The following is a 26,456-nucleotide window of genomic DNA, read 5'->3' as shown; positions in this document are numbered from 1 at the left end:
ATTTTGCAAACTATTAACACTTCTATTTCTGAATGCATTCTTATTTTACAGCATTTATTCACACCTGCCTAAAACTTTTGCACAGTACTGTGTATATATATATATATATATATATATATATATATACTATGTAATTTTTTTCCCCAAGTCTGCCTTGCCGTATAGGTTTTGGCAGACACAGAGGAGAATGTTAAGTCTCAACTACGATAAATTACTTACTGATCTAATTTTCTGCAGAAGGCTTCTACTATAAATATAGGTCTAGAAAGGTGAAGGATTTAATCCAGGAATGATTGCTGTGTGAAGATTGGGTCCTCCCAGACCGTGTTATGAGGACAGTCAATGTGCCAACAGCTGTGATTTTATTACTTTGGTGCTAAGGGCCAGTGGCTGCAATGAGCTCTAGTATACAATACACAACGAGGGATCTCTTTACCCGCGCCCACTCACTGTGATATACAGTTTTGTGGGAAATTCTGATTTGATGGCCTTAAAGGGATGTTCATGCCAGGAAACCGATATGCAATATTAAACACGTTCTTATAAGAGGTAGGAACCCTGCAAAATACACTTTTTCTTCTAGGAGTATTCAATTTAAACTGTGAGCTTTCTCACATTAGTACTGCCTGGGGCAGCATGTCTATGGATGAACCCTAATTTATAAGCCACGCCCCTACAGTGTAGCCCCAGTGTACACCAAAAGGTGACAATAGCTGACAGCAAAACTGTAAATTTCAACACTAGTATCCCGGAAATGGAATGCGGAGTATGCAAAAAAGAAGGGTTATAGGGAAATTATAGGCCAATGTTATTTTTTACCTTTTTTTTTAGTTTATACTATATGTTTTAACCACTTAAGCCCCGGAGGATTTGGCTGCTCAAAGACCAGGTCCGATTTTGCGATTCGGCACTGCGTGACTTTAACAGACAATTGCACGGTTGTGCGATGCTGTACCCAAATTAAATTGACATCCTTTTTTTCCCACAAACAGAGCTTTCTTTTGGTGGTATTTGATCACCTGTGGAATTTTTAATAAACCGCACATTGGCAATAGTGCCAATAGATTAATATAATTCCATAAAAGAGAAACAGATAAAAGGATAAAAGAGTCCAGTGTAAAAAAGTGAATAGCCGTGCTGAAGACTAATAAATAGATAAAGTCCAAACAATCCTAAAGTGATCTGTGCTCCCAAAGAAGAGTGACCAGAGTGTCACAGTGGACAGCCAACCATGCACCCCCTTGTGATTGGGTGCCTGGTTGGCTGTCCACTGTGACACTCTGGTCACTCTTCTTTGGGAGCACAGATCACTTTAGGATTGTTTGGACTTTATCTATTTATTAGTCTTCAGCACGGCTATTCACTTTTTTACACTGGACTCTTTTATCCTTTTATCTGTTTCTCTTTTATGGAATTATATTAATCTATTGGCACTATTGGCACTTTAATGTTATATATTATTCACCGTTTTTTTGGATTTTAATGTTTTGATGCACATAGTGCAGTATATGATAATTTGTATATCTGCGCAGCACTATTTATTTATTTTAAGTATTCACACTGTTATGAGAAGTGGAGTGCCTGCAGCAGATAGCCCATTAATCTAGAACCTCAAGGTTGCTCACAGGACCTATTTCTTTTTAATTCCCAGGAAATGGCCTTAGCGGAACTTTTCCTTAAAGGGACTGCTTCTGGATACCTAGTTGCGTAATCTAGGATGACTAATATATATTGGTGCCCCCTTGCTGACTTCACCAGAGGTCCTACAAGATCCATAGCAATCCGCTCAAATGGTACCTCAATGATTGGTAAGGGTACTAGGGGATTTCTGTAGTGGGACACTGGGGCAGTTAACTGGCAAGTGGGACAATATGCACAACACCTTTTAACCTCGACCTTCACCCCTGGCCAGAAAAACCTGTCAGTTATCCTGGCCTCTGTTTTTTCCACCAAGTTACAGTTTGACTGCAAACATATAAAAATATGTTTGCACCTGTCCAAGAGGAATTTAGTTTACGGTTTTGGCTGAGATGTGACAGTGACACTTCATTATCACCTTAGGATTAGGATAGACACCATCTACAGGTGGCGGGTACATGGACGGAGGGTGTGATGACTTGGTGACCCCGGGAAGGAGTAAAGCATATAAATGTTCTCTGCAAATCACTAAGTGCCGTCACTTCACTAAACAATGGAATATAACAGCACACCGGCCTGTATGATAATCTTTACCAAGGTCCAGCTCTCAGGACACAGGAGAGAGAGAATATATGAATGAGAATGAATCAAGCAGCAGCAGTCACATTACCTTCCGCAGCACATGAGGAAGAAGGGAGGAGGTGGGTGGAGCCAGAGGATCTGTAATAGACGCGGGTCCTCTCCTCAGCCTCCCTTTCGTCCTCGGAACGTCACTGGTTGCTAGACGCCATTCGGTAGGTGATCCTAGCAACCAGTGTACCAAAAACTAAAGTTGCTGCTGTGCCGTGGGGGATCACATAGGGGAACTTGCCACCCTGCGTGGGGCCCGGGGGGAACTCCCCATCATGCACATGCAGAAATACGGTCCTGCCGGGCCCCCCCCTGACCGCGGGCCCTCGGGCAGTGCCCGAGTGCCCGAATGATCAGTCCGCCCCTGCCCCCAGGTGTCCTCCCAGTGCGTCATTGTGGGCTAGATCGAGGAGCATCCACCTAAATGGCTGGGGAACCAGCAACTGCTTTACAGTTTCCCCTCGGCTTTCAGCCACTTGATAAACCAAGTCCTCCTTCAACGCAAAATGAGGAAACCTGAGAAAAATGCATGGCGCATACAGTAAAACATGGTGGTGGCAGTGTCCTTTTGTGGAGCTGCATTAGTGCTGCTGATGTTGGGGAGCTGCATTTCATTGATGGTATCTTGAATTCACAGATGTCCTGCTCTATAAAAAAAAGATGCTACCATCACGTGCCCTTGGACATCGTGCACTTTTTCAACATGACAATGATCCAAAACACACTTCTAAGGCCACTGTTGCATTTCTGAATAAGAACGGGGTTAAAGTGATTCAGTGGCCAAGTATGTCTCCTGATCTGAACCATTATGGGGAATTTTGACGAGACAAGTTGAGCATCACTCCATCCAGCATCCAGGCTCTAAAAGAGGTTGTTCTTGAAGAATGGAAGAAGATAGATGTTGCAGTATGTCGCCAACTTGTTTTTTCCTTGCCTAGAAGAATTGGTGCCATCCTTACAAATCATGCAGGTCATACAAAATACTAGATGTAGGAGTTTTTGTTGCGGGGTGTATTCATTTTTGCATCAACTAATTTGAGTACAACTGAAGATTTTGTAATCTAAGTTATATTATTAACCTTACTTTCATGTAATGAGCTAAACAAATGTTCTATAAAGCTCAGTTTTGTCAACATTTTGGAAATTGTTCTTGTGTTCATTGAGATATAATTAAAATCTTACTTTTTTAAAGGGGTGTACTCATTTATGCTGAGTACTGTACATTAAAAAAAAGTATGCAATTCCTTCAAGCATATAATAAGAAGGGTTAGTGTTAGGGTAAATGAAAGATTAGTGTTAGATTTGCAGTTACGGTTAGGGTCCAGTATCATTCTCTGTGTCAAAAATGATCAGCTTTGATCTGCCGATGCTTTGATCACTCTGATGTATAAAGTGGATGCACTTGAACTTTACTGAAGTCAGTAAAAGAATGAATTCTGATTGGTGGCTATAGCTACAAGTTGCTGCATTTTGTGCAATCACTTTGAAGCTTACACTGCCTTACTGAATAAGCCTAATAATAGCTGGGTCTTAAAGCCCAACTCCGGGATAAAAAAATGGACCCATTTCAGTGGTCATGGCCCCTCCACATTGCAAGGGTTGGGGGCTTCTTACATCTAGGGCAGGGGTCTTCAAGCTTTTCAAACAAAATGGCCAGTCTACTGTCCTTGAGACTTTAGGAGGGCTGGATTGTGGCCACCGGGAGTAGAAAATGTCCCGGGCACAGCATCAGTGAAAATAAATATGGCCTCAGGGTTGGTGATTAGTAAGAGGGGTAGTGCCCCATAATAGTTTTTAGTAGGAGGAGTAGTATCCCATCATTGGCATCAGTGGAAGAAATGGTTCCCTTATTGTTGGTGTCAGTGGGAGGAATAGTACCTCATATCATTGGGAGGAATAGTGCCCCAAGGGCCAGATAAAGGCTAGCAAAGGGCCACGACTGGCCTTCAGACCACCGTATGGAGACCCCTTTTCTAGGGGTTAGAGCATGGGTGTCCAACCTTTTGGCTTCTCTGGGGCACATTGAGTGTAGAGAAATTTTCTCGGGCCGCATATAAAATATATACTATAGTTAAGGTGTGTAATAAAATGCCGCCACGCCCCCCGCACTAATTTAACACAACTAGAGGATGATCAAATGAAATGGAATCAGTATACAGAGGTTTACTTATTCTGAGAGACAATAAAGGAACGCTCTAGTGATTTGAAGTGGTCATGGTGGTAGGAGTCAGAAACACTGCACATGCTCCCCCCCCCCCTCCTCCCCTCCAAGGCAGCCTCTGCCTACCGTTAGTTGGAAGCTGCTGTGGCCATGTCCCCGACCCGACTTACTTCCTCCCCAGCAAAAAAAATTGTCAGGGGGCAGTGGGCCGCATTGCCTGTGGTTCCTGGCCGCATGCGGCCCTCGGGCCGCAGGTTGGACATGCCTGGGGTAGAGTAAGAGGCAACTTGCATACTTTACCCCACGCTCCAGCAGGATCCAGCGTTCTCCTCTTCCCCCTTCCGCTCCAGGTTGTAGACAGTCCCACAATGTCCTCATGTACAATGCTGGGCTATTAGTCCTGCATTGTAGGTGAAGAGGTAAGCATATGACCACAGAATAGAGGCTGTGGGGACCTTTCACACCTATGGATGGAGCCTGCTGAGATGAAAAATAAGGTAAGTGATACCTAATATGGGCATGTGGCCATATTAGGTCAATGATGTCATGTGCATGTGTATATGTGCAGCTGCTGAGGGTTGAATCCCCCGCCCGTAGCCAGAGATGTATAGTAACGAAGTAGAACTACTTAAGTACTGTACTTAAGTACCGAAATGCGGTATCTGTACTTTCCTAGAGTAGAATTTTTTTCTCCTACTTCTACTTTTACTTCACTACATTTTTTCGATGATTTCAATACTTCTACTCCGATATTTTTTTTTTGTGCTGCATAGTTACTCGTTACAATTATAAAAATTACCACTGCCAGAACAGTAGATGGCAGGTTGCATAAAGCTCACAAAAATGTGTATAATGTCATTTGTAAATCAGCGCATACGAAAATAAAGGCTGTGTATAATAAAAGCTGCTATACCAAATCTTTCCAATAAAAAGAAAATATGAAACAAACAAATAAATGGTGCTACAGCGCTTAAAGTGCATCAAGAAACTACTAACAAACACAGGTTAATCATTTGAATAAATCATTTGAAATAATAAAAAACAATATGATGTTCAAACTTTTGACTTCTTTCTTTAATAACTACATAACACAGTACTTGTACTTCTACTTTCAGTACTTGAGTAGATTTTTTTTTTTCAAAACTACTGGTACTTTTACTTTTAGTACTTAAGTAGCAAATTTTTTGAAAAAACTACTTGCAATACTTAAGTAAAAAAAATGTTGAATACTTTAGTACTTCTACTTAAGTAACTTTTTCTGCGAGCACTTCCACTTCTACTCAAGTCACTTTTTGATCGAGCACTTGTACTTTTACTCAAGTCACTTTTTGATCGAGCACTTGTACTTTTACTCAAGTAGAAATTTCGAGTACTTTATACAAGTCTGCCCGTAGCTCATTGGGAAGCCAGGAATGCAATCATTGGATGGCTTCGCGTGGGTTCGGTGAACTGGGTTTCAAACTGAGTTTGCATCCAAACCCAGCTCCTTCCTAGTGGTGAATCAATTACTGTCATTTAAATACATGCACATGGAAGATTCACCTGCAATGAATGTTTGGTGAATAATAGTTTTTTTTAAACATGCCCCTAAGAGTTTGTTTTTTATACATTTACAGATGCCTACAATGGTTATTATCAGCAAAATAGAAATAAAACACCATAGATCACTTTACTGAAGCTTGCTATAAAATGTTGCCCATAGCGATCAAATTCCATCATGTTTTTAGTGTAAAAATAAGGGAAAACATTTGACTGCTTGCTAGAAGCAACACCACTACATCTCCTTTGTAATAGTATTAGAAAATGAGAAACAATTATTTACAGGTGGACTCTAAAGCTGAAACTGACACCTAATACTCAGATAAAATACAAAAATGTTTTAGGTTCTACCGGGAAAAAGAATTGTAATTCTGAACAGCCAGCTTTGTGATTTACTGCCATTTTCTGCACTGCATGGCCAGTAGGGTGACACATGTGGTTCTGATTAAGTGTAGCACCCTCCTAGTTAGGTGCTAGGTTCAAAGCATTTTATGCTCCTTCTGCTTATCAGGGGAGACTGATCTATTAGGTTGCCTGTTGCATGTTCCCAGGTGTGATTCACTGGGTCTAAGGGAGTGTCCCCACTGTATCCAATAGGGAAGCCTGTTGGGACAGTGGAGGAAACCTAGCCAGTGACACATTGGCTTTTGTGAGAGTTCCAGTGGGAGGGCACTCTTGCAGTGCATCCTGGGATTGCTCATAAAAGCCGGGGGGACATGTGACAGGGCGTCTTTGGCGGGAAGCAGCAGAGATGTATAGTAACTAAGTAGAACTACCTCACTACTGTACTTAAGTACCGAAAGGCGGTATCTGTACTTTCCTGGAGTAGAATTTTTTTCTCCTACTTCCACTTTTACTTCACTATATTTTTTCGATGATTTCAATACTTCTACTCCGATATTTTTTTTTGTGCTGCATAGTTACTCGTTACAATTATAAAACTTACCACTGCCAGAACAGTAGATGGCAGGTTTCATGAAGCTCAAAACATGTGTATTATCAGCGCATACGAAAATAAATACTACTGTATGTATAAATAAAAGCTGCATTTGAAATAATAAAAAACAATATGATGTCCAAACTTTTGACTTCTTTCTTTAATAACTACATAACACAGTACTTGTACTTTTACTTTCAGTACTTGAGTAGCAATTTTTTTTTCAAAACTACTGGTACTTTTACTTTCAGTACTTGAGTAGCAACATTTAAAAAAAAACTACTTGCAATACTTAAGTACAAAAAATGTTGAATACTTTAGTACTTCTACTCAAGTCACTTTTTGATCGAGCACTTGTACTTTTACTCAAGTATGTACTTTATACAACTCTGGGAAGCAGAGTCACAGGAGGAGGCTGACGGCTGTCTCTGCTGATCCTAATCCTCAATCTGTAAACCTTAAGAATACACCACTGACCATAGCTTTGGGCCTGACGTGGCCTGGGAGCTGTAGTTCAGATACTTCTGCCTTATGCCTCATACACACGTGCAGATTATCTGCAGACTTTTGTCTGCAGACTTACCAAAACCATATAATATGAGGTCAAACCTAAACACTTTCAATTTGTATGCAATCCGGCAGGCCCTTGCACTACATAGAAAAGGTAAGTCTGCAGACAAAAGTCTGCAGATAATCTGCACGTGTGTATGGGGCATTAGACTTACTCAGCATTTGAAACCTTGTACTGCGGTGGGCGCAGCAAGGGTGTTTTTTTTGTCTAATTCCCAGAGTTTAGAATTAAGGAAGATCCATTATATTTTTATACTTTTCAGTTCAATATGGAGCAAAGTGCAAGGAAGGGCTCTTTCACACGGGCGATCCGATCAGATCCGCCTGTCAGTTTTTCAGGCGGATCTGATCGGATCCTCCATGCAGCTCTATGGGGCAGCGGGTGTCAGCGGAGACACCTCCGCTGACACCCGCTGCCATCCGCATCCGATCCTCTGCTTGAAATCTGGACGGATGGAAACCCTATTTTTCCATCCGTTCAGTAATCGGAGCGGAGCGGATCTGATGAGAGCGGACAAGCGGTCCGCTCTCATCCGATCCCCCATAGAGAGCAGCGGGGGCTGAGACACCTCCCTCTCCGCTCTGCAAGCGGAGACGGAGCTGTCATCCGCCCGGCTCAGCGGGGATCGCGGATCGATCCCCTCTGAGCAACACGGATCCGCCTACGGAGGCGGAACGTGTGAAAGAGCCCAAATACTTTGTCCCATGTTGCTTGGTGCTTCCTAAATAGCTGTGAGGTCCAAGCTGCCCCTATCTCCTACTGCCATGGCCAATCTGACCACAGCTAGGAAGGAGATGGCCACTTTATAATGGCAGCTCTGAGAACTGTCCAAAGACAGGCAACGGCAAGAAGAATGCTGAGGGTGACACGTACCCTCTCCCTCTGCAGTCCTCTTGCCGTTGCTTGTTTGAGGAAAGTGCTCAGAGCTGAGACCAGCTGCCCCTATAAAGCATCAATCTTCTTCCTGGCTGTTGCTGGATTGGCTATGAAAGGAGGGGAGAGGAACAAGTCAGACCTCATAGCTAGGATTAGAAAGCACCTAGCACCGTGGGACAAAGTACTACATGTTCTCCAACAGCTTGAGGGCCGTAGTTGGAAGATCCCTGCTCTACTGCAGTGGAGGATGAACTTGTGGTCCTCCCATTTACATATCCCTGGGAATGGATGACACATATGTATGGGCAGAGACACCAACATATTTCAGGGAGAAGCACCCCATGATTCAGGTAAGTTGGGGGGTGGTCTGAGGATGGGGGTTGGAGAATGCGACCATGTTTTATACTACACCATAAATATGGGCATAACATGAAACATGGTCCAAAGGTGGACTATAACTCAGGGCCATCTTAATGAATGGGCACACCTAGGCACTGCCCAGGGCCCCAGGTGCATAGGGGGCTTATGATTAGGGCCAGGAAAAGGGAGGCAGGGGCTGTGTTGGGGGTGCACTGGAGTTTTGGTGGCTAGTGCCGCTCTTCTTTGACCGGAAAAACTGCAATGTCACTCTTGTCAGTAGGAGCAGTAGCTGGTTTCTGCTGGAGAGAGGATTCAGCTTTCTCCTCCCTCCCGTAGGGGGTGGAAAAAAGCAGGCACTAAGACTGAGAACTCACCTCAGTCTCAGCATGGGAGAGGAAGAATGAGCTGCTTTTATTGCAGGTGGGGACAACATTTGTGATCTGTGAGTACGGGGGGGGGGGGGGGGGGCAACGATGCACAACTCTGTATGGGGACAGGGTAAGGGAGGAACCTGAAGTATGGGGGCACTGTGTTGGGGACAAATGATATATATGGACACTGTTATGGGGACATTGTGATGGGGGGAACCTGAAGTAAGGGGGGCACTGTGGTGGGGATAAATGATATATAGGGACACTGTTATGGGGACACTGTGACGGGGGAACCTGAAGTATGGGGGCGCTATGATGGGGATAAATGATATATAGGGACACTGTTATAGGGACACTGTGATGGGGATAAATGATATATAGGGAAACTGTTATGGGGACACTGTGACAGGGGAACCTGAAGTATGGGGACACTGTGATGGCGACAAATGATATATAGGGACACTGTTATGGGGACATTGTGACGGGGGAACCTGAATTATGGGGGCACTGTGATGGGGATAAATGATATATAGGGACACTGTTATGGGGACATTGTGACGGGGGAACCTGAAGAAGGGGGCACTGTGATGGGGATAAATGATATATAGGGACACTGTTATGGGGACACTGTGATGGGGGAACCTGAAGTATGGGGGCACTGTGATGGGGGAACCTGAAGTATGGGGGCACTGTGATGGGGATAAATGATATATAGGGACACTGTTATGGGGACACTGTGATGGGGGAACCTGTAGTATGGGGGCACTGTGATGGGGGAACCTGAAGTATGGGGGCACTGTGATGGGGGAACCTGAAGTATGGGGGCACTGTGATGGGGATAAATGATATATAGGGACAATGTTATGGGGACATTGTGACGGGATGTAATATATAATATATATAAATGATATATAGGGACACTGTTATGGGGACACTGTGATGGGGGAACCTGAAGAATGTGGGGCACTGTGATGGGGATACTGTAAATTATATATAGGGACACTGTTATGGGGACATTGTGACGGGGGAACCTGAAGTATGGGGTGCACTGTGATGGGGGAACCTGAAGTATGGGGGGCACTGTGATGGGGGACCCTGAAGTATGGGGGGCACTGTGATGGGGATAAATGATATATAGGGACACTGTTATGGGGACATTGTGACGGGGGAACCTGAAGTATGGGGGCACTGTGATGGGAGAACCTGAAGTATGGGGGTACTGTGATGGGGATAAATGATATATAGGGACACAGTTATGGGGACATTGTGACGGGGGAACCTGAAGTATGGGGGCACTGTGATGGGGACAAATGATATATAGGGACACTGTTATGGGGACATTGTGATGGGGGGAACCTGAAGTAAGGGGGGCACTGTGGTGGGGATAAATGATATATAGGGACACTGTTATGGGGACACTGTGACGGGGGAACCTGAAGTATGGGGGCGCTATGATGGGGATAAATGATATATAGGGACACTGTTATAGGGACACTGTGATGGGAATAAATGATATATAGGGAAACTGTTATGGGGACACTGTGACAGGGGAACCTGAAGTATGGGGACACTGTGATGGGGACAAATGATATATAGGGACACTGTTATGGGGACATTGTGACGGGGGAACCTGAATTATGGGGGCACTGTGATGGGGATAAATGATATATAGGGACACTGTTATGGGGACATTGTGACGGGGGAACCTGAAGAAGGGGGCACTGTGATGGGGATAAATGATATATAGGGACACTGTTATGGGGACACTGTGATGGGGGAACCTGAAGTATGGGGGCACTGTGATGGGGGAACCTGAAGTATGGGGGCACTGTGATGGGGATAAATGATATATAGGGACACTGTTATGGGGACACTGTGATGGGGGAACCTGAAGTATGGGGGCACTGTGATGGGGGAACCTGAAGTATGGGGGCACTGTGATGGGGGAACCTGAAGTATGGGGGCACTGTGATGGGGATAAATGATATATAGGGACAATGTTATGGGGACATTGTGACGGGATGTAATATATAATATATATAAATGATATATAGGGACACTGTTATGGGGACACTGTGATGGGGGAACCTGAAGTATGGGGGGCACTGTGATGGGGATACTGTAAATTATATATAGGGACACTGTTATGGGGACATTGTGACGGGGGAACCTGAAGTATGGGGTGCACTGTGATGGGGGAACCTGAAGTATGGGGGGCACTGTGATGGGGGACCCTGAAGTATGGGGGGCACTGTGATGGGGATAAATGATATATAGGGACACTGTTATGGGGACATTGTGACGGGGGAACCTGAAGTATGGGGGCACTGTGATGGGAGAACCTGAAGTATGGGGGTACTGTGATGGGGATAAATGATATATAGGGACACAGTTATGGGGACATTGTGACGGGGGAACCTGAAGTATGGGGGCACTGTGATGGGGACAAATGATATATAGGGACACTGTTATGGGGACATTGTGATGGGGGGAACCTGAAGTAAGGGGGGCACTGTGGTGGGGATAAATGATATATAGGGACACTGTTATGGGGACACTGTGACGGGGGAACCTGAAGTATGGGGGCGCTATGATGGGGATAAATGATATATAGGGACACTGTTATAGGGACACTGTGATGGGGATAAATGATATATAGGGAAACTGTTATGGGGACACTGTGACAGGGGAACCTGAAGTATGGGGACACTGTGATGGGGACAAATGATATATAGGGACACTGTTATGGGGACATTGTGACGGGGGAACCTGAATTATGGGGGCACTGTGATGGGGATAAATGATATATAGGGACACTGTTATGGGGACATTGTGACGGGGGAACCTGAAGAAGGGGGCACTGTGATGGGGATAAATGATATATAGGGACACTGTTATGGGGACACTGTGATGGGGGAACCTGAAGTATGGGGGCACTGTGATGGGGGAACCTGAAGTATGGGGGCACTGTGATGGGGATAAATGATATATAGGGACACTGTTATGGGGACACTGTGATGGGGGAACCTGTAGTATGGGGGCACTGTGATGGGGGAACCTGAAGTATGGGGGCACTGTGATGGGGGAACCTGAAGTATGGGGGCACTGTGATGGGGATAAATGATATATAGGGACAATGTTATGGGGACATTGTGACGGGATGTAATATATAATATATATAAATGATATATAGGGACACTGTTATGGGGACACTGTGATGGGGGAACCTGAAGAATGTGGGGCACTGTGATGGGGATACTGTAAATTATATATAGGGACACTGTTATGGGGACATTGTGACGGGGGAACCTGAAGTATGGGGTGCACTGTGATGGGGGAACCTGAAGTATGGGGGGCACTGTGATGGGGGACCCTGAAGTATGGGGGGCACTGTGATGGGGATAAATGATATATAGGGACACTGTTATGGGGACATTGTGACGGGGGAACCTGAAGTATGGGGGCACTGTGATGGGAGAACCTGAAGTATGGGGGTACTGTGATGGGGATAAATGATATATAGGGACACAGTTATGGGGACATTGTGACGGGGGAACCTGAAGTATGGGGGCACTGTGATGGGGACAAATGATATATAGGGACACTGTTATGGGGACATTGTGACGGGGGAACCTGAAGTATGGGGGCACTGTGATGGGGACAAATGATATATAGGGACACTGTTATGGGGATATTATGACGGGGCAACCTGAATTATGGGGGCACTGTGATGGGGATAAATGATATATAGGGACACTGTTATGGGGACACTGTGATGGGGGAACCTGAAGTATGGGGGCACTGTGATGGGGGTAAATTATATATAGGGACAGTGTTATGGGGACACTGTGATGGGGAACTTGAAGTATTGGGGCACTGTAATGGGGATAAATGATATATAGGGACACTGTTATGGGTACACTGTGATGGGGGAACCTGAAGTATGGGGGCACTGTGATGGGGATAAATGAAATATAGGGACAATGTTATGGGGACATTGTGACGGGGGAACCTGAAGTATGGGAGCACTGTGATGGGGGAACCTGAAGTATGGGGGGCACTGTGATGGGGGAACCTGAAGTATGGGGGGCACTGTGATTGGGATACTGTAAATGATATATAGGGACACTGTTATGGGGACATTGTGACGGGGCAACCTGAAGTATGGGGGCACTGTCATGGGGACACCCAATGCAGGCTGGTAGGGGCCCTTGTGTCCGGGGGCCCATGATGCTATTAGGATGGCACTGCTATACCTTTAACACCTACTAGATGTCTAAAATATTATTCACATTTATGAACGGCAGAAAGGAGAAGTAAGAGAGCGGCCGCGCACTGCAATGTCTTTACATGCTGATGAATTACATAACATAAACAAAGCAGCTGGGCAAACAAGATAAACAGGATCTAATTACATCCGAGTACATAACTATAATTAAGTGCTTCAATGAGCCTGAATTCAAAGAAACTTTTCGATAACCTCTGAAGTGAGAAGAATGCTGGGAATAAAATACACTTCATGGGACAAACAGCATTCGGCATCCAGAAAATACTCAGCTGAAGGTGCCTGCCGCCTTGGCGGGCGGTTGTGTTGGCACAATCCAGTAATAAAAGGTTAGTCCTCAGGAGCTTAAAGCCAAACTCCAGACACCGCAGTACACAGATGAAAAATACACAATCACCGGCCACTTTATTAGGTACACCTTGCTAGAACCGGGTTGAACCCCCTTTTGCCCTCAGAACTTCCTTACTTCTTCCTGGCAAAGATTTAACAAGGTGTTGGAAACATTCCTCAGAGGTTTTGGTCCATAGAAACATAGAATGTGTCGGCAGATAAGAATCATTTGGCCCATCTAGTCTGCCCAATATATCTGAATCCTATGAATAGTCCCTGGCCCTATCTTATATGAAGGATAGCCTTATGCCTATCCCATGCATGCTTAAACTCCTTCACTGTATTTGCAGCTACCACTTCTGCAGGAAGGTTATTCCATGCATCCACTACTCTCTCAGTAAAGTAATACTTCCTCATATTACTTTTAAACCTTTGCCCCTCTAATTTAAAACTGTGTCCTCTTGTGGTAGTTTTTCTTCTTTTAAATATGCTCTCCTCCTTTACAGAGTTGATTCCCTTTATGTATTTAAAAGTTTTTATCATATCCCCTCTGTCTCTTTCTTCCAAGCTATACATGTTAAGGTCCTTTAACCTTTCCTGGTAAGTTTTTTCCTGCAATCCATGTACTAGTTTAGTAGCTCTTCTCTGAACTCTCTCTAGAGTATCTATATCCTTCTGGAGATATGGCCTCCAGTACTGCGCACAATACTCCAAGTGAGGTCTCACCAGTGTTCTGTACAGCGGCATAAGCACTTCTCTCTTTCTACTGCTTATACCTCTCCCTATACATCCAAGCATTCTGCTGGCATTTCGTGCTGCTCTATTACATTGTCTTGCCACCTTTAAGTCTTCTGAAATAATTACTCCTAAATCCCTTTCCTCAGATACTGAGGTCAGGACTGTGTCAAATATTCTATATTCTGCCCTTGGGTTTTTACGCCCCAGGTGCATTATCTTGCACTTATCCACATTAAATTTCAGTTGCCAGAGTTCTGACCATTCTTCTAGTTTTCCTAAATCCTTTTCCATTTGGCGTTTCCCTCCAGGAACATCAACCCTGTTACATATCTTTGTGTCATCAGCAAAAAGACAAACCTTACCATCGAGGCCTTTTGTAATATCACTTATGAAGATATTAAACAAAATTGGTCCCAGTACAGATACCTGAGGTACCCCACTGGTAACATGACCTTGTTCTGAATGTTCTCCATTGACTACAACCCTCTGTTGTCTGTCACTCAGCCACTGCCTAATCCACTCAACAATATGGGAGTCCATGCTCATTGACTGCAGTTTATTGATAAGTCTTCTATGTGGGACAGTGTCAAAAGCCTTACTAAAATCTAGATATGCAATGTCTACTGCACCTCCACCGTCTATTATTTTAGTCACCCAGTCAAAAAAGTCTATAAGATTTGTTTGACATGATCTCCCTGAAGTAAACCCATGTTGTTTTTCATCTTGCAATCCATGGGATTTAAGATGTTCCACAATCCTATCCTTTAATAGGGTTTCCATTAATTTGCCTACTATTGATGTCAGACTCACTGGTCCATACTGACATGATAGCATCATGCAGTTGCTGTAAATTTGTCGGCTACACATCCTTGATGCATACCTGCCAACTGTCCCATTTTTCCTGGGACAATCCCGGCAAATAGGAGCCTGTCCCGGGTGATTTACATTGTCCCTGTTAATCAGGGACAATGTAAATCATTAAAAAAAAAATGTATTTTGTTCCACACAGTGTCGCTCTCACCCCAGCTAGGTGTTGTAGTTCTGGCAGCAGGTTGTCTCTCTCTCGGTGCCCGCTCACTCTTCCCACCTGTCGCAAATTTAACATGTCATCGGAGGCAGGGTGTCAACATGGTGCACTTTCTGAAATCCGCCAGAGGGTGGAGGCAGAGCACCTTCCGACAAGCTGACACTTTGGAATTGCAGGGAATTGTAATGAGAATTTTAAACTTTAGGCAGAAGTAGTACAGCTGAATGGGAGAATTATTCCAACTCTGCTACTTTGGCTTCAAGTTTTCAATTCCCTTTTCAAATTCCTGTAATTCTCTCTTTATGAAGTAGACCCTATAATCTGATAAGTAGGCGGACATTAATTATGCAGAGTGGGCGGAGCTTCGGGGAAGTAATTGATAGCTGTGCTGCAAAGTGTCCCTGGAAATTTTTTCAAATGTTGGCAACTATGTTGATGTGAATCTCCCATTCCACCACATCCCAAAGGTACTCTATTGGATGAGATGTGGTGAGTGTGGAGGCCATTGGAGTACAGTGACCTCATTGTCATGGTGAAGAAACCAGTGGTGAGATGGTTTGAGCTTTGTGACATGGTGCATTATCCTGCTGGAAGGAGCCATCAGAAGATGGGGACACTGTAGTCATAAAGGGATGGACATGGTCAGCAACAATACTCAGGTAGGTTGTGTTGATTAAACGATGCTCAGTTGGTACTAAGGGGCCCAAAGTGTGCCAAGAAAATATTCTCCACACCATTACACCACCACCACCAGCCTGAACCATTGATACAAGGCAGGATGGATCCATGCTTTCATGTAGTTTACGCCAAATTCTGACCCTACCATCTGACTGTAGCAGCTGAAATCGAGACTCATCAGACCAGGCAACGTTTTTCCAATCTTCCATTGTCCAGTTTTGGTGAGCCGGTGCCAATTGTAGCCTCAGTTTCCTGTTCTTAGCTGACAGGAGTGGCACCCGGTGTGGTCTTCTGCTGCTGTAGCCCATCGGCATCAAGGTTCTATGTGTTGTGCGTTCAGAGATGGTATTCTGCATACCTTGGTTGTAACGAGTGGTTATTTGAGTTACTGTTGTCTTTCTATCATTCTGAACCAGTCTGCCCATTCTCCTCTGACATCAGTAAGGCATTTTCTTCCACACAACTGCCGCTCACTGGATATTTTCTCTTTTCCCCACCATTCTCTGTAAACCCCAGAGATGGCTATGTGTGAAAATCCCAGTAGATCAGCAGTTTTTGAAATACTCAGTCCAGCCCATCTGGCACCAACAACCATACCACGTTCAAAGTCACTTAAATCCCCTCTTTTCCCCATGCTGATGCTCGGTTTGAACTTCGGCAAGTCGTCTTCACCACGTCTAGATGCCTAAATGCATTGTTACTGCTAATGTAATTGGCTGATTAGCAATTTGTGCTACCAAGCAATTGAACAGGTGTACCTAATAAAGTGGCTGGTGAGTGTATATGGAAGCTGTTTTACATGCAAAAGGATTTGCATTTCTGTCCATCCAGTGCTGAGTATTAAACAGCCCTGCCATGCAGGACAGTCAGGCTTGTGCCCTGTCCCATTTCTACTGCAGTTAAGGGACTAAACCTTGGTCATCTACCTGCCCCTCCTTTCACATCAGAGTCCTCAGACCCCACCCCCTCCATTTCACATTAAGAGTCCTATGCTACCCCCCCCCCCCCCATCCCCTGCACAGGAGAGTCTTGCCTTTCCATCTACACTACAGCCTGGTTTTGGCAGCATGGCAGTGGGCAGGAGGTGGACTAAACAGAAAAAAAATCTTCTGTCCCTTTCTGAATGCTGCAGCTTCCCTGAATGCCACCGGCCCTGGAATAGGGTCATGTGCTTCCATGGTGCTGGCGGCCAATCAGCCTGCACCATGGAAATGCACATTGTGATACAGCATGGCACCCCTGATCAACCCAGATGGCACACCCAGTAGAGAAACGCTGATCTACACTCCTGTGCTGCAGAATTTTTTTCGTAAGCACCTGAGGCTCAAGGGGAATCATCAAAGGCAATATTTAAAGTATATGTAAACCTTCACCTTGTAAAACCATTTATTGAGTTTAAAATAGAAATCAAAGGCAAAACATCTGTGTATACATATAAAAAAAATACTATATATACACCTTTTTTCCCTTTTTTTTTTTTTTTATAAATAATCACATTCCCTCTGTTCTCAGCTGCATAAAGAGCCTAGAGAGCTGGGGGAGGAGAAACAACAGCACACTGTTCTTCCCAGTGAATGGCTGTGCGGGGTTGAGGAGGATAAAGCAATGAGGAGGGGGGAAGCCGCTCAGGTGTGCGTTCCAGACCCGATGCAGGTCAGATCCGTCGTCCGAGAATAGAGAAAATCCAAATTTGATACCGCACTTGAGAAGTATGATGAAATCAAAAAGTTTCTTTATTCCTCAAAAATGAAGTAGACAGACAGTGTGCAAACAGACGTGTCAGGTTGACGCGTTTCACACTGGTGTGGTTAGGAGTCGTTACAGCGTCGTGAAACGCGTCAACCTGACACGTCTGTTTGCACACTGTCTGTCTACTTCATTTATGAGGAATAAAGAAACTTTTTGATTTCATCATACTTCTCGAGTGCGGTCTCAAATTTGGATTTTCTTGAGGAGGGGCATGCCAGGACAAGTCCACTCATTGGAGGAGAGCAGGCTGAGTTCCCAGCATAGCCAGAACACTGATCATGCTATCATGCCTAGTGTGGTCAGTTTTTAACCTCTTTACGAGATATACTGCGGCAGGCAGCCGCTCCCAGGCGAATTGGCGTACATGTACGGCGCTCGCGAGCATGAGGCTAGGGGGCGTCAGCGGGGAAGCCGATGCAGCGGGCAGGCGGCTCCGATTGCTGCCTGACACCTGCGATCGTTCCCCGCTGAGAGAAAAGAACGGTCAGCTGCTGTAAACACAGCTGACCGTCCTTCTCCCTGGAATGATCACAGAGCCCCTGTGATCCTTGTATATAGGATCACATGTCTCTATGCTCATCTCAGAAGCCACGCCCCCCCACAGTTAAAATCACTCCCCAAGGCTCTCATTTAACCCCTTGATCACCCACAGGATTAACCCCTTCCCTGCCAATGGCATTATTACAGTAACAGTGCATATTTATAGCACTGATTACTGTATTAATGTCACTGGTACCCCCAAAAGTGTAATAAATGTCACTCAGGGGTCCGATCTGTCCACCGCAATGTCGCAGTCCCGCAAAAAATCGCAGATTGCCGCCATTACTAGTAAAAAAAAAACAAAAACAATAAAAATGATTTCCCTTAGTTAGTAGACGCGATAAATGTTGCGAGAAACCAATCAAAATACGCTTATTGCGATTCTTTTTTACCAAAAAAATGTAGCAGAAAACAAATTGACCTAGAATGTTAAAAAATGTTGATTTTTTAATTTTTTTTTGAGGGGGAATGTTATATAGCAGAATGTGAAAAATAATTTTTTTTTCAAAATTGTCGCTCTTTTTTTGTTTATAGCACAAAAAATAAAAATCGCACAAATGATCAAATACCACCAAAAGAAAGCTCTATTTGTGGGGAAACAAGGACTTAAATTTTGTTTAGGTACAGTGTCGCACGACCGTGCAATTGTCCGTTAAAATACGCAATGCCGAATCGCAAAATAGGGCCTGGTCAGGAAGGGGGCAAACCCTTCCGGTCTTAAAGTGTAAGAAAGCAGAGGGACTGGCAGGAACACCAGGGATTTCACACAAAGGGATTTCCCACAAAGGTTGGGTGTACCAATTATTTAACAATTAAAACATGTATTACATTTTAAATAGTCATTTTATTTTCAGCATGAGCACCATTTGGTCTATGACCGTTTCATTGTATGGAAGCTTTAAATGTCTCTCCCGTCTAAGGAAACTCTATATTACTGTATACACTTCACTATAGATGTAACTAGTGGGATTCTTCATCTCTACTTACCTTTTGTGACTGTCTAATTTCATCTTCTGTAGGCTCAAGGGAAGGAAACTGAATCCCTTTCTTAATCAATTCTAAGTATAATTCTTTGACTTCGGTCTGATCTACGTTTGGGCGTGAGCCAGTGGACCATGCCTAGTGAGGGAAAAAATTTGCAAAATGTGTTATTTATTATAGTTATGAAATCGAACAAGGCAATTGCCAGAGAACTTCAAATTGCCAAAAAATTTACAGAATTATTAGTCTGGTCTAAAACAAACCATGGGTGTGCCAGCGTGGACATTCATGTATGTACAACCCAACAGTGCTCAGTGCCTGCTGGACGGTGGAGAGTGCCCCATAAACTTGGTGGTACTGATCTTGGAGAGTGCCCCATGAACTTGGTGGTACTGATCTTAGAGAGTGCCCCATGAACTTGGTGGTACTGATCTTAGAGAGTGCCCCATAAACTTGGTGGTACTGATCTTAGAGAGTGCCCCAAAAACTTGGTGGTACTGATCGTAGAGAGTGCCCCATAAACTTGGTGGTACTGATCTTAGGGAGTGCCCCATAAACTTGGTGGTACTGATCTTAGAGAGTGCCCCATAAACTTGGTAGTACTGATCTTAGAGAGTGCCCCATAAACTTGGTGGTACTGATCTTAGAGAGTGCCCCATAAACTTGCTGGTACTGATCTTGGAGAGTGCCCCATAAACTTGGTGGTACTGTTCTTAGAGAGTGCCCCATGAACTTGGTGGTACTGATCTTAGAGAGTGCCCCATAAACTTGGTGGTACTGATCTTAGAGAGTGCCCCATAAACTTGGTGGTACTGATCTTAGAGAGTGCCCCATGAACTTGGTGGTACTGATCTTAGAGAGTGCCCCATAAACTTGGTGGTACTGATCTTAGAGAGTGCCCCAAAAACTTGGTGGTACTGATCGTAGAGAGTGCCCCATAAACTTGGTGGTACTGATCTTAGGGAGTGCCCCATAAACTTGGTGGTACTGATCTTAGAGAGTGCCCCATAAACTTGGTGGTACTGATCTTAGAGAGTGCCCCATAAACTTGGTGGTACTGATCTTAGAGAGTGCCCCATAAACTTGCTGGTACTGATCTTGGAGAGTGCCCCATGAACTTGGTGGTACTGATCTTAGAGAGTGCCCCATGAACTTGGTGGCACTGATCTTAGAGAGTGCCCCATAAACTTGGTGGTACTGTTCTTAGAGAGTGCCCCATAAACTTGGTGGTACTGATCTTAGAGAGTGCCCCATAAACTTGGTGGTACTGATCTTAGAGAGTGCCCCATAAACTTGGTGGTACTGATCTTAGAGAGTGCCCCATAAACTTGGTGGTACTGATCTTAGAGAGTGCCCCATAAACTTGGTGGTACTGATCTTAGAGAGTGCCCCATGAACTTGGTGGTACTGATCTTAGAGAGTGCCCCATAAACTTGGTGGTACTGATCTTAGAGAGTGCCCCATAAACTTGGTGGTACTGATCTTAGAGAGTGCCCCATAAACTTGCTGGTACTGATCTTGGAGAGTGCCCCATGAACTTGGTGGTACTGATCTTAGAGAGTGCCCCATAAACTTGGTGGTACTGATCTTAGAGAGTGCCCCATAAACTTGGTGGTACTGTTCTTAGAGAGTGCCCCATAAACTTGGTGGTACTGATCTTAGAGAGTGCCCCATAAACTTGGTGGTACTGATCTTAGAGAGTGCCCCATAAACTTGGTGGTACTGATCTTAGAGAGTGCCCCATAAACTTGGTGGTACTGATCTTAGAGAGTGCCCCATAAACTTGGTGGTACTGATCTTAGAGAGTGCCCCATGAACTTGGTGGTACTGATCTTAGAGAGTGCCCCATAAACTTGGTGGTACTGATCTTAGAGAGTGCCCCATAAACTTGGTGGTACTGATCTTAGAGAGTGCCCCATAAACTTGCTGGTACTGATCTTGGAGAGTGCCCCATGAACTTGGTGGTACTGATCTTGGAGAGTGCCCCATGAACTTGGTGGTACTGATCTTAGAGAGTGCCCCATAAACTTGGTGGTACTGATCTTGGAGAGTGCCCCATGAACTTGGTGGTACTGATCTTAGAGAGTGCCCCATAAACTTGGTGGTACTGATCTTAGAGAGTGCCCCATAAACTTGGTGGTACTGATCTTGGAGAGTGCCCCATGAACTTGGTGGTACTGATCTTAGAGAGTGCCCCATAAACTTGGTGGTACTGTTCTTAGAGAGTGCCCCATAAACTTGGTGGTACTGATCTTAGAGAGTGCCCCATAAACTTGGTGGTACTGATCTTAGAGAGTGCCCCATAAACTTGGTGATACTGTTCTTAGAGAGTGCCCCATAAACTTGGTGGTACTGATCTTAGAGAGTGCCCCATGAACTTGGTGGTACTGATCTTAGAGAGTGCCCCATAAACTTCGTGGTACTGATCTTAGAGAGTGCCCCATAAACTTGGTGGTACTGTCATGGGCGTCCGCAGAACTTTTTTCAGGGGGGGGCATAATTTTAAGGTCACCCATGCTCCGCCCCTTTTCAACAATGTCATGAAGGGGAGGGGCTTAGTCATTATACTTATTTTGAGTATATTCCCTTAAAGCATGTTACACAGCACAGTGCTTTGCTGTGTAATTTGGCCCCTTCTATCACCTAAAATACCATGGCTGCTGAGCCCTGACACTGTGGTCAGTTTACGTGCCTCCATCATCCGCAGCCCTCCTGTCCTCCTCTGTCCTCTCTCCCCCCCTCCCTCCCTGCCTGTCTGCTCCTGTGTCAGTGCCCACCCCCTCCTCTCCTGCTGCTGTACTTTCATTTAAAGTTTCATATCCTGTCTACAGTCTGTTTAATAATCCTGTGTGCCCCTGTGTCTGTTTTTTATAAAAATAAGCCACGAGTGGCACTCTTTACAAGTATAGAGTGCCACTCGCCGCTCACGTGACCCGCCACCTCTCTCCTCCTCTCCTCTTCCCCTCCCAACTGACATCAGTGAGGAATCCTTGGCCCGCCTGCATCAGGCAGCTGTCAGCCGGAGAGAGGAGAGAGCCGACGGGTCACGTGAGCGGCGCTCGGCCCTCTGAAAACTGGTAAAGAACAGCTTATTTTTTTAAAACACAGACACACAGGCACACATGATTATTAAACAGAACAGACAGGATGGTATAAAGTGGCTTAACAACCACTTAAAAGGGGAAGTTGAGATTCCAAGGGGGGGCATTTGCCCCCCCTTGCCCCTACCTGTGGATGCCCATGGGTACTGTTCTTAGAGAGTGCCCCATAAATTTGGTGGTACTGATCTTAGTGAGTGCCCCATAAACTTGGTGGTACAGTTCTTACAGAGTGCCCCATAAACTTGGTGGTACTGATCTTATAAACTATGCTCTAACCCAGCATTTATTCACCTTTTCCAACACAGAGAAACCCTTGAAATTATTTTCTAGGCTCAGGGAACCCCTACTTATAATGACTATATCTACAGCTCAATATACATTAGCTTGATGGCAGGGGCAGACTGGCAACTTTTGGCCCAGGGTGCAAGTACAAACCAGAGTCCCATGGTGCAGCAACTCGGCCCCGCTCCCTCTTCCTGTTCTCCTCCAGCCCCCCATTCCAGGCTGAAGTTCAGCTCCAGGGAATTCTCTACTCAACGGCTGAATCCAGTATCACTGCGGCGGGCGGTCGGGAAGCCGTTAAAATCTTTATTATTCTATTCAAAATAAAAAAATTTAAATTCTGAACCATTTAATTTTATTGTGGCCCGCAACCAGTTACCAAATCACTTAAGAGGCCCACGCTATTCAAAAGGTTGAGCATCCCTGGTTTATGGTCTCGTGAGAGATTTCAGTAAGGGCTCTTTCACACGGGCGGTCTGATCAGATCGGCCTGTCAGTTTTTTAGGCGGATCTGATCGGATCCTCCATGCAGCTCTATGGGGCAGCGGGTGTCAGCGGAGACATGTCCACTGACACCCACTGCCATCCGACCGCATCCGATCCTGTCCGTGAAATCTGGACGGATGGAAACCCTATTTTTCCATCCGTTCAGTAATCGGATCGGATCGGGTGAGAGCGGACAGGCGGTCCGCTCTCATCCGATCTCCCATAGAAGGCAGCAGGGGCTCTGACACCTCCCTCTCCACTCTGCAAGCGGAGACGGAGCTGTCACCCGCCGGCTCAGCGGGGATCGCGGATCGATCCCCGCTGAGCAACACGGATCCGCCTACGGAGGCGGACCGTGTGAAAGAGCCCTAAATGTATTTTCTGCTGATACTTCTTAAAAATAGTCTGTTGCCTCCCTGTTCTCATCTAACGTCATGTATTCTCTGGTCTCAGCATGGCTATCCTCAGCATGCTAAGTAATATATGCACTAAAGCATGTCATAGAAAACGTTTGTTTGTGCCAGCAAACGTCAAATGCACATTCGTTTAGATAATTGATCAAGTAAGTTGCATGCTTGTTAAAGTGTTTTAAAGTACAACTTTCATGTAAACATTTACATTCCCATAAAATGTAACAGCACTATAAAGAAGGATATGCAAAGATACAGTAAAAAAAAAACACCAGTTTTGTAATTTGTTCTTTCTATTTTAGGTGATCGTATGGCCACATGTCTGTCAGCTGTGCTTTGAAAGAAAGTAAAAGAAAACCTGTAAGGTCACTTTACATACTACCAGTTCCATAGAACAGAAGCCTCAAGGCAAGTGTTGGCCTCCTTTGATCATCTTCATGATCCCCGACAATGACTTTCCCTTTTTTGGATGAACAACTCTGACCCACCTCCTCCTTCCTCCGTACCTTTCAGTTGGCCTTCAAATGCTATGGACGGCTTCATTGGCCAATAAAGAGGTAAGGGTCCTAGGGGCAGGTGGCCAGAGCTAAATCATGTTGTGGTCTATATCTGCACAACAGATTGATTAGGTTTTGTGCATGGCTTTTTTTCTCAGAAAATAGGCTCAGGAATTCAAGCACGATCTCCGAACCCCCTCCCTCCCTCCTTTCACACACACACACCCTCCAAACTGCACCTAATAGTGGGTGTGGTCAAATTTCATTAACAGCGAGTGAGTCTTAAAGGGGCATTAAATGGCAGGAATGCATTAGATTCAGAGTGCAGAGTTTAGGGATGCCCCGCACACAGAGTGCAGAGTTTAGGGATGCCCCGCACACAGAGTGCAGAGTTTAGGGATGCCCCACACAGAGTGCAGAGTTTAGGGATGCCCCGCACACAGAGTGCAGAGTTTAGGGATGCCCCGCACACTGAGTGCAGAGTTTAGGGATGCCCCGCACACAGAGTTCAGAGTTTAGGGATGCCCCGCACACAGAGTGCAGAGTTTAGGGATGCCCCGCACACTGAGTGCAGAGTTTAGGGATGCCCCACACAGAGTGCAGAGTTTAGGGATGCCCCGCACACAGAGTGCAGAGTTTAGGGATGCCCCGCACACTGAGTGCAGAGTTTAGGGATGCACCACACACAGAGTGCAGAGCTTAGGGATGACCCACACACAGAGTGCAGAGTTTAGGAATGCGACGCACACAGAGTGCAGAGTTTAGGGATGCCGTGCGTACCTTCAGCCTTTTTCCACAGCTGCCTACCTCTGCATCCCCCATCCACATCTCACTTTCACCCCTCTTCAAGTCTGACCTCTGCATGCAACCCCCTCTCCACTGCCTCCATCTCCCCCCCCCCCCCACCTTTAAAAGCTTCATAATTTTCCACTTCTTACTTTTTTTGCTGTATTAAGCTGAAGCACCCAGTCGGCTCTAGCACCTCTCTGCAAACTGTAGGTGGCTCTGCCTATCTCTCACTTGCAGGGAGACCATCCAATGGGGGAGTTGGCATCCACGTTCCACCATAGACTCCTGCATCTCCCTTGCCCCATCCTGAACTCCGTGGTAGCCACTCAGGAGATCAGACCTGTGGGAGCTCTTGGGAGACAAGCCATCACTTGTAAATACTGTACAAAACCTGGACTTCTGTGTTTTCAAGTGATACTGGTGAGCATGGAGAAGAGGACCCGAGCCAGAGGTGGTGGAACTGAGTTCCACCAAGTTCCAGCTGAACAAAAGCCCTGGTATTGGGTATCCTGGGACAATCTGACGATGGCATAAGAGCAGGCATTAGCCTGCAGCCTCTCCAAACTCCTTCTATTTTTACACATGATCTCAGCCTAAACTTTCAACCTAGGACCTATTAAGATTGTAGGCTTGGCAGACAATTTTACTTGAAAACAATTGCCTAGACCTTACAAGGGACTAAAATTTGTAAAAAACTCTATTTTCTAGACCAGTGGTCTCTAAACTGTGGATTTGAATTCAGCCCTTTGCTTGCCTTTGTCCAGCCCTTGGAGCACTATTTCGCCCACTAATGCCAATGATGGGGCACCATTCCTCCCAATGACACCAACAATGGGGCACTATTCCGCCCATTCAAACCGATGATGGGGTATTGCTTACTCCCTTTGACGGCATGGCATTTTCTACTCCCACCAGTCACAGTCCGGCTCCCCTGAAGCCTGAAGAACAGTAAACTGGCTCTTTGTTTAGAAAGTTTGGCGACCCCTGTTCTAGAAAAATCGCAATGCCAGTTTCACAACTTCGCAATGCCAGTTTCAGTGACTGCTTGCTATGTGACCTGAATGTCTGAGATTTTTGGCTTTGAGAGACCTGTGTAATTGCACTTTCTCATTTGTTCAAACTAATAATGTTAGGTCACATCAGTGAGGACTTTAATAAGTTTGAACTCCAGCTGCCATTTTGAAGAGGACCACAGCACAGAGGCCTTTTTTTGGAAGAGGATGCTTTTAGGCAGTATGCCGTAGTAGTTTTCACAAGGATTAAGTGTCGGTTAACACTATGGCGATCCGACTTCGGGGGCGACCTGTGAAGTCGCGTGCACCGCGACTTCGGCGCGACTTGCACGGACTTCACATAATGGAAGTCAATGCAAGTTGCTCCGATGTCGCCCCGAAGTAGTACAGGAACTATTTTCTAAGTCAGTCGCTCCTATTAGAACGGTTCCCGTAGCACAGAATGGAGTCACCTGACAAGTCGCGGT

The 26,456-nt window shown here is 45.3% G+C and overlaps 1 protein-coding gene across 1 annotated transcript in view; it reads right to left on the bottom strand.

The window, feature by feature from the left end:
• TOM1L1 (target of myb1 like 1 membrane trafficking protein) overlaps nt 1-26,456 on the bottom strand; it is a 161,956-nt gene that overhangs the window by 65,050 nt on the left and 70,450 nt on the right. Inside the window, exon 5 of the mRNA XM_082272490.1 lies at nt 19,418-19,549. Coding sequence (XP_082128616.1) covers nt 19,418-19,549 — 132 coding nt within the window. The remainder of the gene's footprint in view (nt 1-19,417; nt 19,550-26,456) is intronic.

The sequence above is a fragment of the Pelophylax lessonae genome (genome assembly GCF_965119305.1).
Source record: "Pelophylax lessonae genome assembly, chromosome: 11".
In the NCBI taxonomy this organism is placed as follows: Eukaryota; Metazoa; Chordata; class Amphibia; order Anura; family Ranidae; genus Pelophylax; species Pelophylax lessonae.
The sequence above is the reverse complement of the archived record's forward strand: the minus strand, read 5'-3'. Positions and strand labels throughout refer to the sequence as shown.